The sequence below is a fragment of the Adiantum capillus-veneris genome, chromosome 18 (assembly GCF_014529385.1).
Source record: "Adiantum capillus-veneris isolate H3 chromosome 18, ASM1452938v2, whole genome shotgun sequence".
In the NCBI taxonomy this organism is placed as follows: domain Eukaryota; kingdom Viridiplantae; phylum Streptophyta; class Polypodiopsida; order Polypodiales; family Pteridaceae; genus Adiantum; species Adiantum capillus-veneris.
Genome location: NC_140948.1, coordinates 42955623 through 42969243, shown reverse-complemented (window position 1 = coordinate 42969243; position 13621 = coordinate 42955623). Strand labels below are relative to the sequence as shown.

Sequence of the window (13621 nt, the reverse complement as noted above, 5' to 3'; positions counted from 1 at the left end):
CCACCCAATGCATACTACTTCTTAAATCTCTGGCAAGTTGAAAGAGCTCCATACAGCACGTCTACGGAGGAAAACAAAATACCACATAACTAGTCCCTGACAAATCTTCAACCGGCCATAACATGCCCATCTAAGCTCCAATTGTGGGTCCAGACAGGTTGGCATGCACCACAACTTGAGCACATCATAGCTATCCATTGACATTATCTATGACCATATATATGCACTTTCCTTGTCTGTTGAGGATCTGCAAAGCCTTCCATATTTGAACTTTGATATCTTTCACATCGTAGCTCTGTTTTGAGGAGCCATCTAGAATACCTTGAACACCACATTTTTCGGCACAATTTCAGGACTTTGGGCACCTCACCCTACCAACTAGCTTGGCCGCCATTGGAGCCTTTCTTGGCCTAAAAAACCACATCATGCATACATGTTCTTAGTCATTTTCCTCCCAAGGGTCTTCACACCTGCTTTAGCACTCTGTCCTGCACCTGCAGTCACCCATAGAATTGCATTGATCACTCCCAAACACCAACCATCTTTGGCTAGACAACCATGTGTAATACTACTATGATTACCGCTACCACTACCGCCCCATGCTTTTAGAACATGATATTTTTTTAAAAAAATTAGACCCAAAAATGGGATTTAGACATGAAATGATGATAAATTGAATAGATTAGCTTGCCCAAAAAAATCTAGCCACTTCTCATGAATGACAGCCCACAAGTAGGACACACAGCCCGCCCGGTGTGGACAACCGTGCATGAAATAGAAGAGGCTCACACTCTTCTCCTAAACACCACACACATTTTGCCCCAACAACTTCATTCTAGATTATCTTCATTCCATATTTTGTATTGCGTATTCTCTCTTTCTGTGAAGAAATGATGAGCAAGGAGCACAATAAAGGAGCTCTTGTGCAATTGAAGAACTCTACACTAGCGGGAGCACTCTCTCACTACGTAAACACAAAACGCTATCTCCACTTGCAACCAAAACTCTACAAACAACCACAAAAGAAAACGTGTGAAGGTGGATATCTATGTGTGTGTGCAGGTGAGAGAGAGGTTATAAGTACCCGTCATCTACCTCTAGCATTATCGTGCAATACTTTGGAGCAAAAATAATCAAATTTTAGTACTTCTTTCTATTTTATTGAAAACAACTATAAAGCATTTGATATTTTTCATTAAGAAATGGACAAAACAATCATAGATATTTGATCATTAGAGTACTCACGCCCATTTTATTAACCTAAATTAGCATGCTTAATAAAATTAGAGAGAAAGAGAGACATATGAGGACCTGCTAGGTTTCAACATGACAAGTGGGAACCGCTACATAGAGATTTGATGCCATGGACGCTGGCTTTGCCCTTTGCATTCCAACTAGATCCCCGTGCTGCAATGGGGAATGTAGTCCTACCTCATTGTTTTGCTGGGTATGACCTTGTTTCCATGCTAATCTTCTAAAAGATGCTTTGAACCCTAATCTTTGGGTGAATGGGGAACACAAAGTAACCCTAAAATCTAATGTTGTTTGGTCCCGTTCACATAATCTGGGATTTAATATTTGCAAGATTTTGTTATCTAGATTTTAAAATTGAAACATTATTTTTGAGCTTTTAATACTCGTATTACACTAATGATAGCTTCAAATATTAGTGTGGCGTGAGAAAAGTCTACATTGGACTGTACATTTCTTCAATCACCAAATAATCAAATGCAACATGTTGTTGTGTTGTGGCACATACCTAGTGGAACGAGTGCTAAGAGATTGATTCTTCACTTTAAGATGCATGAGAATATTTTTCCATAATGTACATATGTATTTCTAAGTATAAGTATCTGCATTACATTTATATGCTTGTACCAAAAAAATTATACGTATAAAACACCATATGATACGCCAAAATCCCGTATTCACTAAATATTCATCTTATTTTCTTTTTGATCGAAAGAATTTTGTATCGAAAGATCTTTCGATAAAAGATTCTTTCAATAAAAAAATATCTTATATAAGGTATCGTCGTTGGCTTGGATCAAAAGCAGTTCTAGAGCTTGAGCCAATTTTGATTGAAAGGAGTGCCAAAGTTTGAGAAGAGTTTTAAGACATCTAGAGCTTGAGGTAATGCTTTCAACTTGTACTGCTCTTTTCTAATTTGTTTTTGTGTGTTGTGCCAGATTCGTGTGGTGTAGTTGTTTTAACTCTCACCACAGAGTTGGCTTGTAGGTTATAGGACACTTCGTGGTGTGTAGCCATTTGGCTCAGTCCAGAAGTGTGTAGAAATTAATCCCTTTCCTCCTGTTGTGCAGCCACTTGGCTCACTGTAGAGAAGGGTTTTAGGACAGACTTGATTCTCACTCATGTGGTGCAACTTTCTTCTCTCACCACAGGGCTGAGTTTAGGGTTTTGTGGTCAACTCGTGGTGTGTCGTAGGCATGATGCTACACCTCTCACTTCAGAGTTATCTATAGGTTGCTCAAATTTAGATCAACTCAAATTGTTGTTTGTTTAATGTACACACAGGAGTTCTGTTTGTCAAACAGAGAATGGAGAGATGCATAGTCTATGCCTTCTTCTTCTTTGTGTGATGCACTACTTACTCTTGTGTTTCGAACTCCAAAGATATGTCATTGTTCAACACTAGATGACTTGGTGTTGTCTTGGATGTAGATAAATACGATATTTGGCTTGCATCTGAGATTGTTAAGTTGGCCGCTGACGTTTGTGTTGTAAGTTCCACACTTCATCAGGGATTGGATTGAGTCACCTAAGAGTGGAGAGATGCATACTTATGCCCTCTTCATCTTAGCACGGCACGCCTTGTGCTTTTTGATCCGTAGATATGCCACTCGTCAATAGATGACTTGGTGTTGTCTTGGATGTACATATGTACGATGTTTGATCACAATCGGACATTTTTAAATTTTTCGTTGATGGTTGTGTTGTGCGTTCCACACACTTTATCAGGGATTAGATTGATTAAACTATTGATTAAATTAGATCGATTGTCAAACCTCCTTATAGGGCCCCGTTGAGAGTCCAAATTTTCCCTAATGCTCTTGGTTTGGTTTTGGTTGTTGCTCGCATGCCCGCCACCAACCTCTGCCTCACTCGCCACCCCTCCCCCCCCGAAAAAGAACTTTCTTGTTTCTCAGTGTGTCGTCCTCCCTTGTCCTCGTTCGGTTTCTCTTGTGAGAAAGGGTTCTGTAGTAGCCAAGGTCGTGTTTGCACCTCGCTCACCAGCAGTAGTAGACACAAATGAATGCTCTTGGATGGACTAAGATGAATCCCCCTTGCGTGACCCCGCCGAGCCCACCATCTAATTTGCTCTGTCGCAAGTAGAGAAAGCAAGCCTTGTAGTAGAGATGGAGCTCCTTTAGGCAACCTCTATTATCTGCAAGATCATTGGAAATTGACCCAGTTGGGGTGAGGTACACAACGTAGTCCATTTCCACCTTCTAGCAGAGGTGGAAAAGATCATTGACATCCAGCTTCTTATGTAAGGATACTACCAAGTTGAGTTGGAGACTCTTAAGATGGCTACCAAGGTCGTTTTAATGAGCCCAATCGCCATCCCAATAGTTAGATTTTATTTTTGAGAGTGGCACCATGGTTTTGATGTAGCTTCGTATGTTCTTATTGAGGAGGACTATCTGCCCATTTTGGCATGCCTCCCTGAGTTGAGGATGGAGTTACTTGCTACTTCTTTCTGGGATTGTTTCCAAGATCAGGACAATTTTTGAGACCCCCTGCATGGAAGCTTCAATTGCATCCAAGGCTGCCAGTGTGCTTGGAGTATTCAAGTCTCCTGAACCACACCACATGCTTAGCCTCCCAAGGTTGAACATGCCTAGTAGATAGGTACCCACGACATGCAAACTAGCACTTCAACAGAGGTCACCAATCAGCTAGCTAATGGCTGGTGGTAAGTGCCCGATCACCGTCAATAGGGACGCGCCTGACAACACACACACACACATCTCCATAGATTAGGTGGAATCACAACACCCATATCCTCTCCAAGAAAACACTGAGTAACAAAAATTCATTGAAAACACTCGTTTGAGCATAGCCAAGCATAGAGTCACACACAAAAGCATAGCTTATTGCGTTCCAATGGAGGTCCCAATCAGCTTAATTTCCTCCTAATTCTCAACCACACACATAACACCTCTTTATCCCTCTCTGCACACACACCAATTTTCTCGCACACCTATACACTCCAGTGCGTAGGTTTAAATTAGTGAATATTATGTATTCACCAAATTCAAGGGGCCGAAAGAATGAATTTCCTTTCTCGATATTTAGGAAATTCATGTATACTTTGACTTCCTTAATCAGCTCAATGAGTATTCATAACATTGGGCCGACCTTGTAGGGAACAATTCTAGCAAGTTGTTGTTGATATAAATACATTGGGTATTGTATAACTCGATAGGCATCGAGCGAGTGAGTGGAGCAATGTTGCCCATAGTGATCACGACACTGTAGATCAATGAGAATAGTAGTCTGAAATTATAGTGGAAAAAATGGAGGCTAAGAATATCAATAAAAAAGAAAAATGTTTGGTTTCATTTATAAAATTGAATCTTCTTCTTTCACAATCGAATAGTCACTGTTATAGTCTCATAAATTGAATGGATCATGGAATAATCTGCTTTACAAACTGGTCAAAGCACTCTTGTTTGATAAGACTAAACTACCTCTATAACAAAGAAACCAATACTTCTCAAGCTAATTGAAAGTTTACTATGGTATACAAAAGACGTTAAATAGAAAATTGATTATGGAGCAATCTCCTACACCAGTCAAAGCACACTTGTTTGACAAAACTAGACCACCTCAACAACGACGAAAGCAACACTTTTCAAGCTAATTGAATTCTACATTCTATATACAGTTGAATGTTATGTGGGCACTAAAATGTTGTGAATATTTTTTTTTTCAAGGGGCTAAACGAACCATTTTCCTTTTTCGATATTTAGAAATTTTATGTATACTTTTAGCTTCTGTCGATCCTCTCAATGAGTGATCATAGCTGTTAGGCAACGTTGTAGGGAGAAAGTCTAGCTTGTAAGAACTGGCTAGCTGCTGTTGACGAAGCCGCATTGGGTGCGTACCTCTCCTTGCGTGGAGCCGGTGAGGGGGGCGATATTGCCCATCTTGATCATGGCGGTGGTGAAGCCATTGTCAAAGAGAGTGGGGGAGGCGACGTCGAGGTCCACAAAGGCAGCATTCGCACCGGTAGGGCACTGAGGCACAAGCGACTCGCGGTAGTTGGACTCGAGGGCGGTGGGGTCGTCGGTGTTGGGGGTCAACCGTGCAGCGAAGGTGTTGCAATTGGCTTTGCCGATGGTGTGGCCGCCAGAGAGCACCACCATGTCCTTGGGGGAGAGGCCGACGTTGGCGAAGTTGGCGACGAGGTCGCTGACATTGAAGTTGAATCCGGGCAGGTTCTGGTTGGCGAGGGAGCGGCTGGCGGTGAGGCTGTCACGCCGGCCGAGCAGAACACGATAGGATGGGCCGCCGCTCTGCAATGCAGACAGAGTGAGATCATTAGCACTTACACTTTGGAATATTAGTAGAGTAAACATATGAGGATTCAGATTATACATAAGCGGAAGCAGATGCAAGCAGAACAATTTGAAGCGAGCAACAGATTCAACTAAAACTTACCACCGCCACGGAGTCGCGCGCGGCCATGGCCAGGATGTCGGCGCAGGAGACGACTCCCGGGCACTCCTTCTCCAACGCGGCCTTGATGTCGTCTATCACCTCGAAGCCCCGCACGGAGTTGTCGTTGGGGCGGGCCTCCTGTTCGCCTTCCAGCACGCCCGGGATGCTCTTGAGCAGCAACGACCCATCGCACCCCTGCACAAAGCAATCGTGGAAATGCAATCGCAGCAGTGAGCCGGCCATGCGGGCCTCCTGGGAGACTGCGTTGCCCACCACCTGCCGCACGATAGACTCAGCGCCGGGGCAGCTGCTCTTGTAGAAACTATACTGCAGCGGGCCGCTGCTGCCTTGCAAGCTGCGGCCGGCGTCGACGCTTCCCAATATGCCGATGGTCAAGCTAACAAGCAGGAGCCTAATGACTAGAGTATTCACAGGACGTCCGGCCATGGCAAATTATATCTACCAGGAGCAGATGCAGATCAGCCGAAGCAGTGGGTAGAATGGCAATATTAACTTTGTAGAGCTGATCAGCAAGCGCAGCTCTCTGATATTTAGGGAGTAGCTAGAGCGCGATTTGATCTAAAGTGCTCAGCTTATAGTTGGCTGGAGTCCCCGTGTCCAAAGTCGATATATGTAGTGGTCGAGGAGATCGAGCTGGCCCTCAAGAACGAGTCTTTGCACAGCTGATCTCTGCAATATGCATGCATGCTCAACGTTGCTAATGCATAATCACTTACGTGCTTCTCACGGCTACGTGCAGCACGTAGTTTCTCTCTCTCTCTCTCGCTCTCGCTCTCGTCGAGAACCTCCTGTTGAACATTTCTCCGACGTTGTCGTCGAGAACCTCCTGTTGAACATTTCTCCGACGTTGTCGCGATCGGAAACTGGTGACAGGTCAACCATCCAACTTAAAAGGCTTTCGGGACATGTCCGCACGTGGCGCTGTAATTGCAAATCAAGTTGAAGTTGAACCGCTGATAATTACCTTATCCTATTTTGCGTGAGCAATGAGTTGAGATTCACATTGCTCATGACTCAATCTATCCCACTGCAAATCGCCATAGCAACCAATGGCCTCCCAACGTGTGGATCCACCTCATAGTCACTTTTTCTCGTACCCAAATTGTAATGTGGGAGTGACAAATGCTTGAGAGCATAGTTTGGATGCTGCCTTCTGCCATTTGCGTGAAAAGAAAAATCGGGTAAGGCCTCTCGCAAAGTCTAAGAATATGGTTTAAAACTCTCTCTATCTCACATATTTTTTTGTGAAACTTTCTTGCTTCTATATATTTCTCTCTCTCTCTCTCTCTCTCTCTCTCTCTCTCTCATGTGTACACGCATGCATGTCCACCACATTGAGAGAAACTATCCTATCTTACCATCAATGGAAATTTCCTTGTGTATCCCAAGCACAAGGCGAATACACAACATAGTGGATGTCACTAGTCTTTGTGACAAGACACGGGTTGAAAATTAAAAATGTGAGAAAATATATACGCAGAATAGATAGGACAAGCTGAGAATCTACCTCCTATCATAACGTCTCGACCACCCCCGACCTATCTCACTCTCAATCACATTTCACTCACTCTCACTCCCAATCCCAATATCCCAACACATACACGCAATCACAATCACCATTGCACTCACAATCACAATCATGTAGCATGTGCCAATGATAGCCCAAAAGTGGCTATTTTTGTAGCTGACTCTAGTCTTTAGTAAAGAAAAGTCAAAATAGAGTTGAAAAGAGGCATCGTAGGAGCACACAATCACAAAATAACACTAATAAAATCCCATACATATTACTTTTTTAACCATCTTCAACGGCTTATAGCTCTTCATCGGGTCCAAATCTGTCCAAGCTCGTCTCACATGGAATTTTTTTCCTCGTCACGCTCTTTGATAGTTGTGTGATACAAAAGAGACACATCTAGCCTGGATTATCGAACCAACAAATGAAGGTTTACAAGTTGGCAATTTCTATAAGAACGATGTAAACTAAACATGCATTTTTCACTTTTTCCCTAATATATATAAGGGCTTTAACAAGCATCAAAACGATGGAATCTAAAAATACTCAAAGAACCATTCCTTTTTCTCATGTTTAGGGTTGTGTTTCCTACATAAATCACATTTCCAAAATATCATATTAGCACCCTCAAAAAGTGGCTCTCAAAGTAAACCTTGGACCAAAATTTGTAACTCAAGGAAAATAATTAGAATGACCTAGATTGTGGACACACCTCAAGAAACCCAAAACTTCTTTCAAATAAACGTAATTGCTAAAAATTTGAAGATAAGTCCTCTTACATTCTCTCCTTGTCAAAATTAACGTTGACCTTAGAGCTGGAAGAAGGGGTGTTCAACATGCAAGACATATATATAAATCAACCCATGAGGCATCTTCTACATGATAGGTACCCACTTGACAAAAAATTCAACATGAGTTCTACTTCTAAGTTGGCTAACTCTACAATCTAGAATGGTTTCTAGCTCAATCTCAATGACCCATCGTCACCAAGATTGTAATTCTCATATAAAACATGTTGAGGATTAGACACGTTCTTTAATAAACTTATAATTCTCCCACAAAACATGTTTAGGATTAAACACATAGTTCTTTAATAAACATATACAATTCAAAATCTGCAATCCACTCGTCTGGACTCTTCTTGCCTATGAAATTATTCCATACCTTTGCATCGCCATGCTTTCCAATGCAAAAAACTATAACTTCACACCAATCTAGGAGCAATCATTGTGCTGCTCTGTGTGGGGGCACCAGAAGCTAGAAAGGGGGAATGGGGGAACACATCCATCATAGATGAACACAAGACCTTGTTATAGCTCAGGGCATTCACAACGCCCTTGTCCTCTCAAAAACACTTGTAAAATATACAACACACACTAGCAGACTAGTGTCTACACACCTCTCAATGTTCGAACACTTGGCAAGACCACAACACAGAGCACACTCACCACACACCATTTGTTTCAACCCTTACACATGCATACACCACCAATTTGGGGAGGATTCAAGAGAACATATACAAAGCTTCCAATGTCATCAATATGGCTACAGTCATGAAAAAGGGTGAAAGCATGTTTAGGTGGTACCACTTTTTGGTCCTTTTGGTGGTATCACCAATAGTAGCTAGGTGGAGGGAAATTCAACGTTTTTCAAATTTGAGAAAAGAGGGAGGGGAAATTCTAAATTTTCATGCACTATAATTTATGTACCTATCATCTAGATGCGTGCGAGCCATTATGGGGTGGAGTGGTCCCCTTTTTTTGAACTTACAGTCATCATGGCCTAGACACCCCTAGCTTGTCCTCTTTCTCCTTTCCTCTCATGCAACTAGCTTGTCACTTGGATGCCCGCCTGAATCTGTGTTCTTGCTCTGCTCCCATAGCTCGTGCTGCTCGCATTGCTCGTGCTCCCCTCGTTGCATGTTGTAGCCATCGCGCTCTGCCCCCCATTGCACCCGTCTCACTCTACCATAGCCATGGTGGAGCTCTGCCTGTTAAGTATGGAGCCATCGTGCGTGAAGAAAAATCACTCGTCGGAAATAAAAATCACTCGCCGGAATATTCCTTTCTGCCGGAATATTATGGTCGAACAGCGGACGGAAAGTGGTCCAAAAACGACCAGTTGGTTGGCCGGTTGGCCGTGGTCGGTAGTCAATGGCCGGTGGCCGGTGGCTGAATTCAATGGCCGATAGCCGAATTCAAACGCGGACTTGTCTTCTCAAGGGTTGCCACACATGGGGGGATTGGAGGGTCCAATTTGAACTTATCTACACAAGGGCGGCAACACATGGCTGCCTCTCATGAGAGAGGGCAACCCTTTTGGCCTACAAAAGGAGGCCATTTCTACACACATTTCATAGTGTGAAGTTGATGCAACAAGGTGGGTGTGAGGTAGTGAGAGTGAAGCAAGGCGGGAGCTCCAAAAGTGTATAATCCCTTTGTAACCTACTTCTTGTTTTGAAGTACTAAGCCATTGAGTGGCTCCTTTCCCTTGGACGTAGCCCACATTGGGTGAACCACGTATATCGTGTGTACTCTATCTCTCTGTCTCTACTCTATAATTTCTTGTGTGTGAAATCTATCTCTCCCCATTAATTAGTAATCTACTCAAATGTCTATTTAGTTACGTCATATTTCCTAACACTGCCCACATTCCCCCGGTACAAAAAGCATAAAGGCTACAGCAGCACCCTCTACAGAGATGAATCCCAAGAAGAACACTCCCTCAAGGAAGCGCAAAAACCTGACTTGGAGCACATAGGTGGTATAGTAGGTGGTCCCTGCTACAAACACCACAGTACAGTAGACCCCCACACAGCGACCACACAGCAGATTCCTCCACCAGGTGCATGACCACCTTTCCGATGTATGCATGCTTTTGTATCATAAGGTCTACTGGGATACCCTCTCCAACGGCGAGCTCATGACGAGGTTTGCGAGTGGGTTCGCATATGAATACTGCAATGCTGCCAAAGCAGACCCCGATAGCCATAAGATTCCATGGGCTTTCGTCACGGATCAAGTATTAGACAATGTTAAAAGCGAGAAAAGGGGGCTCAATCGGAAAATACATACGTTCATGTCCTATTACGACGTGAAGGAAGCCCACACATTTGAAGGATTGATAGAGAATTTTGTGGACGATGCTGCTGCGTCCATGTTAGGACAATGGTAGTTTCGGACAGCAGGCCAAGGGCCAAGGACTGAATGGCTCAGTACGGCTAGGAGCCGAGGGCCAGGCATGTTAAGAGAGAGAGAGAGAGAGAGAGAGAGAGAGAGAGCACAGAAATAGAACCCCAAAGTGTGTAGAATACACACATGAGATGATGTATATATAGAGTGGACCTCGGTGCCATATATAGAGAAGCCATGTATTGAGTAGCTTCACATATAAGCTCAACAGCCCCGCTCAAATAAGGATCCCTAACTCTAGATGAAAAAACCCTTGGGGGATCAAGGAAAAAACCCACATCTCTATATACACCCACCGTTATATTATAAAAACCATTGAATATACAAATGTTCATGAGGAGCTACATCACTCCTTTTACAATGAATGTTTTATGAGAGTTACATTACTCCTATCCTATCAAATACAATAATGAATACAAAGGTTCAATAAAGTGGTGTAAAGGCTATCGATTAGCTCACAATCAAAAGCGTCTCCGTGAATTTGCTGTGTAGCTTGTCATCAATATCACATCACCAAACATGTCTTCATGTTGTCATCAATATGGCATCACCAAACAGGTCTTCATAAATCTTTTATTGTCACCAACTTTGTCTTCATGAAATCAATTCTTTGATCAATCCTACATAGATCATAGACTCAAAAAACATAGTCATGAAAATTATTAGCATCGTTAGTGAAATAATTACGTTCACAATGCCATAAGAGATGGTTTGCGACGTCACTCTTTTGACGACATATACATGCACGACAATATATGGTACATAAAGTGTGAATGTAAAAGTACACGATATGTGATTACGTGATGCAAATGACATATGTATATACTACATAAAATGACATTTATCAACGTAGTGATATCAATGAGTACCATCAACGTATTAAAAAAATATCATCATTGTATCAATAAAAATAAGTAAACCATCATGGTATCAACGAAAAGCATCATAGAATAATCATTGTATCAACGAAACAACATCACGGTATCACCGAAAATAACCATGGTATCAATGAAATAACATCATGATATCACCGAGAATAATCATTGTATCAAAGAAACAACATCATGGTATCATCGAGAATTACCATGGTATCAACGAAACAACATCATGGTATCACCAAGAATAACCATGGTATCAACGAAACAACATCATGGTATCACCGAGAATAACCATGGATTCAACAAAATATCATCATGGCATCACTGAGAATAACCATGGTATCAACGAAATATCATCATGGTATCAACGAAAATCACCATGACCAAAGTACTAACAAAACATAATCATGGTACCATCAAAATCACTATGGTATCAACGAGAGATTATCAATAAAACGACATAAACTATATCTCTAGAAGAATAATTATACGAGATTCAATGAACGAGTATATCATATAACAAAAGATTACGTACCAACAGTAGCTCGATAGAATTTGGATGATCATCAATGACTTGACTGAATAGGAACGATATGTAACTGGCTTTTGCAGCAAAGTTACATCTGTAACAAATATATGATTGATGAAGAGAAAATATAATTGAGAAGTTTTCAATCATGAGGAAAATTAGAAGCAAAAAGTAAAATTTGCTTTTCAAACATATTCGCAGTCCGAGAACGATAACCCAAAATCGGTGCAAAATTTAGAGAAAGTTTCTTCTGCAAAGTTGTACACCACATCGATTTCGATGGCTCAAGCAAATAGTTTCTGCAAAATTGTTTTCAATTAGGAAAAAAAAAAACAAAAAATGAAAGTTGCTTTTCAGGCATGTACGAAGTCCGCAAACGACAACTCAAAATCAATGCAGAATTTGAAAAAACTTTGTTTTGCAAAGTTATAGACCACATCAATTTAAGTGCCTTCGCGGGCTATTTTTGCAAAATTGTTCTCAATTAGGAGGGGGGAAAAAAAAACAAAGTTGCTTTTTAAACATGTACGCAGTCCGCCAACGATACTTGAAAATTGTCCACCACATCGATTCCAATGCTTCATGAGAGCTGTTTCTGCAAAATCGTTTTCAATCAGGAAAAAAAAAAGAAAGCGAAGTTTCTTTTCATGCATGTACGCAGTCCGCGGAAGATAACTCAAATTCTGCAAAGTTGTAGACCACATTGATTGCGGTGCCTCGTCTGGATAGTTTCTGCAAAGGAGAAAAATAGAAAACAAAAACGTCCTGCTCTGATACCATGTTGAGAGAGAGAGAGAGAGAGAGAGAGAGAGAGAGAGAGAGAGAGAGAGAGAGAGAGAGAGAGAGAGAGAGAGAGAGAGAGAGAGAGCACAGAAATAGAACCCCAAAGTGTGTAGAATACACACATGAGATGATGTATATATAGAGGGGACCTGAGTGCCATATATAGAGAAGCCATATATTGAGTAGCTTCACATATAAGCTCAACAGGACATGCATTAAAGGGATCTACTTGTAAGGGCCAAGGGCTATAAGTAGGGAGGCTGGGAGGAGAAGCACATGCGAGTCTACCCTTTGTCCTTTCACTCGTATCAGAGCTCAGGGGAGGGAGAGGGTATGGAGGAAGGGGGAACCTTGCATGGTATGCTTGCTTTCTCTCTCTCTCTCTCTCTCTCTCTCTCTCTCTCTCTCTCTCTCTCTCTCTCTCTCTCTCTCTCTCTATTTCGAGCTAGGTTGCCATGGCATGGGCAGGGTCCCTTGGAAAGAGGAAGAGAATAGGGCCGGAGGTCTGCAGGAGCAGCCCTGCGGGAGTAGCCCCTTCCATGGCGGGCTCAAGTTGCATGACCAAGCACGTGATCAAGGGTTCTAAGCCGAGCGATGTGTGCAGTAACCCTTGCATGAGGGAGGCGGACGGTTTTGACGTGCACGAAACCAGGCGGTGTTGAGCGTGCCAGATTCTTCCTGGGCGAAGTAGTGGAATTCTTCACAGCAGCTCAACCCAAAAAATATCGCACCATGCGTCCTCTCAAGAAGTTTTCTTGCGTAGACAGCGGCACACTACCATACCAGAAGATTTGATCTTTTTTTATTTTTTATTTTGTTTCTCACACTATTGGGCACCCTAGGGTGCCCGTGGGCCACGCAAGGGTCTTGTCACACTACCATGTGGTCATAAATTTCCGTGCAAAGCTACATGGCCATACCAAAACGACGATCTACGGTAGGACAGCCGCACGGGGAAGCTGCAACATGCCATCATGCATGCAAAGGCTGTACAATTTGATCGACAACAAAAATGGTC

The 13621-nt window shown here is 42.5% G+C and overlaps 1 protein-coding gene across 1 annotated transcript; it reads right to left on the bottom strand.

Annotated features, from left to right (window-relative positions):
* Window positions 1–5093: 5093 nt before the first annotated feature.
* On the bottom strand, window positions 5094–6229 carry LOC147435565 (peroxidase 15-like). The gene is made up of 2 exons (XM_086487998.1): window positions 5689–6229; window positions 5094–5543 (listed from the first exon to the last, which is right to left on the bottom strand). The coding sequence occupies exons 1-2, from the start codon at window positions 6133–6135 to the stop codon at window positions 5097–5099; spliced, it is 894 nt and encodes a 297-aa protein (XP_086344124.1). The 5' UTR covers window positions 6136–6229; the 3' UTR covers window positions 5094–5096.
* Between the last annotated feature and the right edge of the window lie 7392 nt (window positions 6230–13621).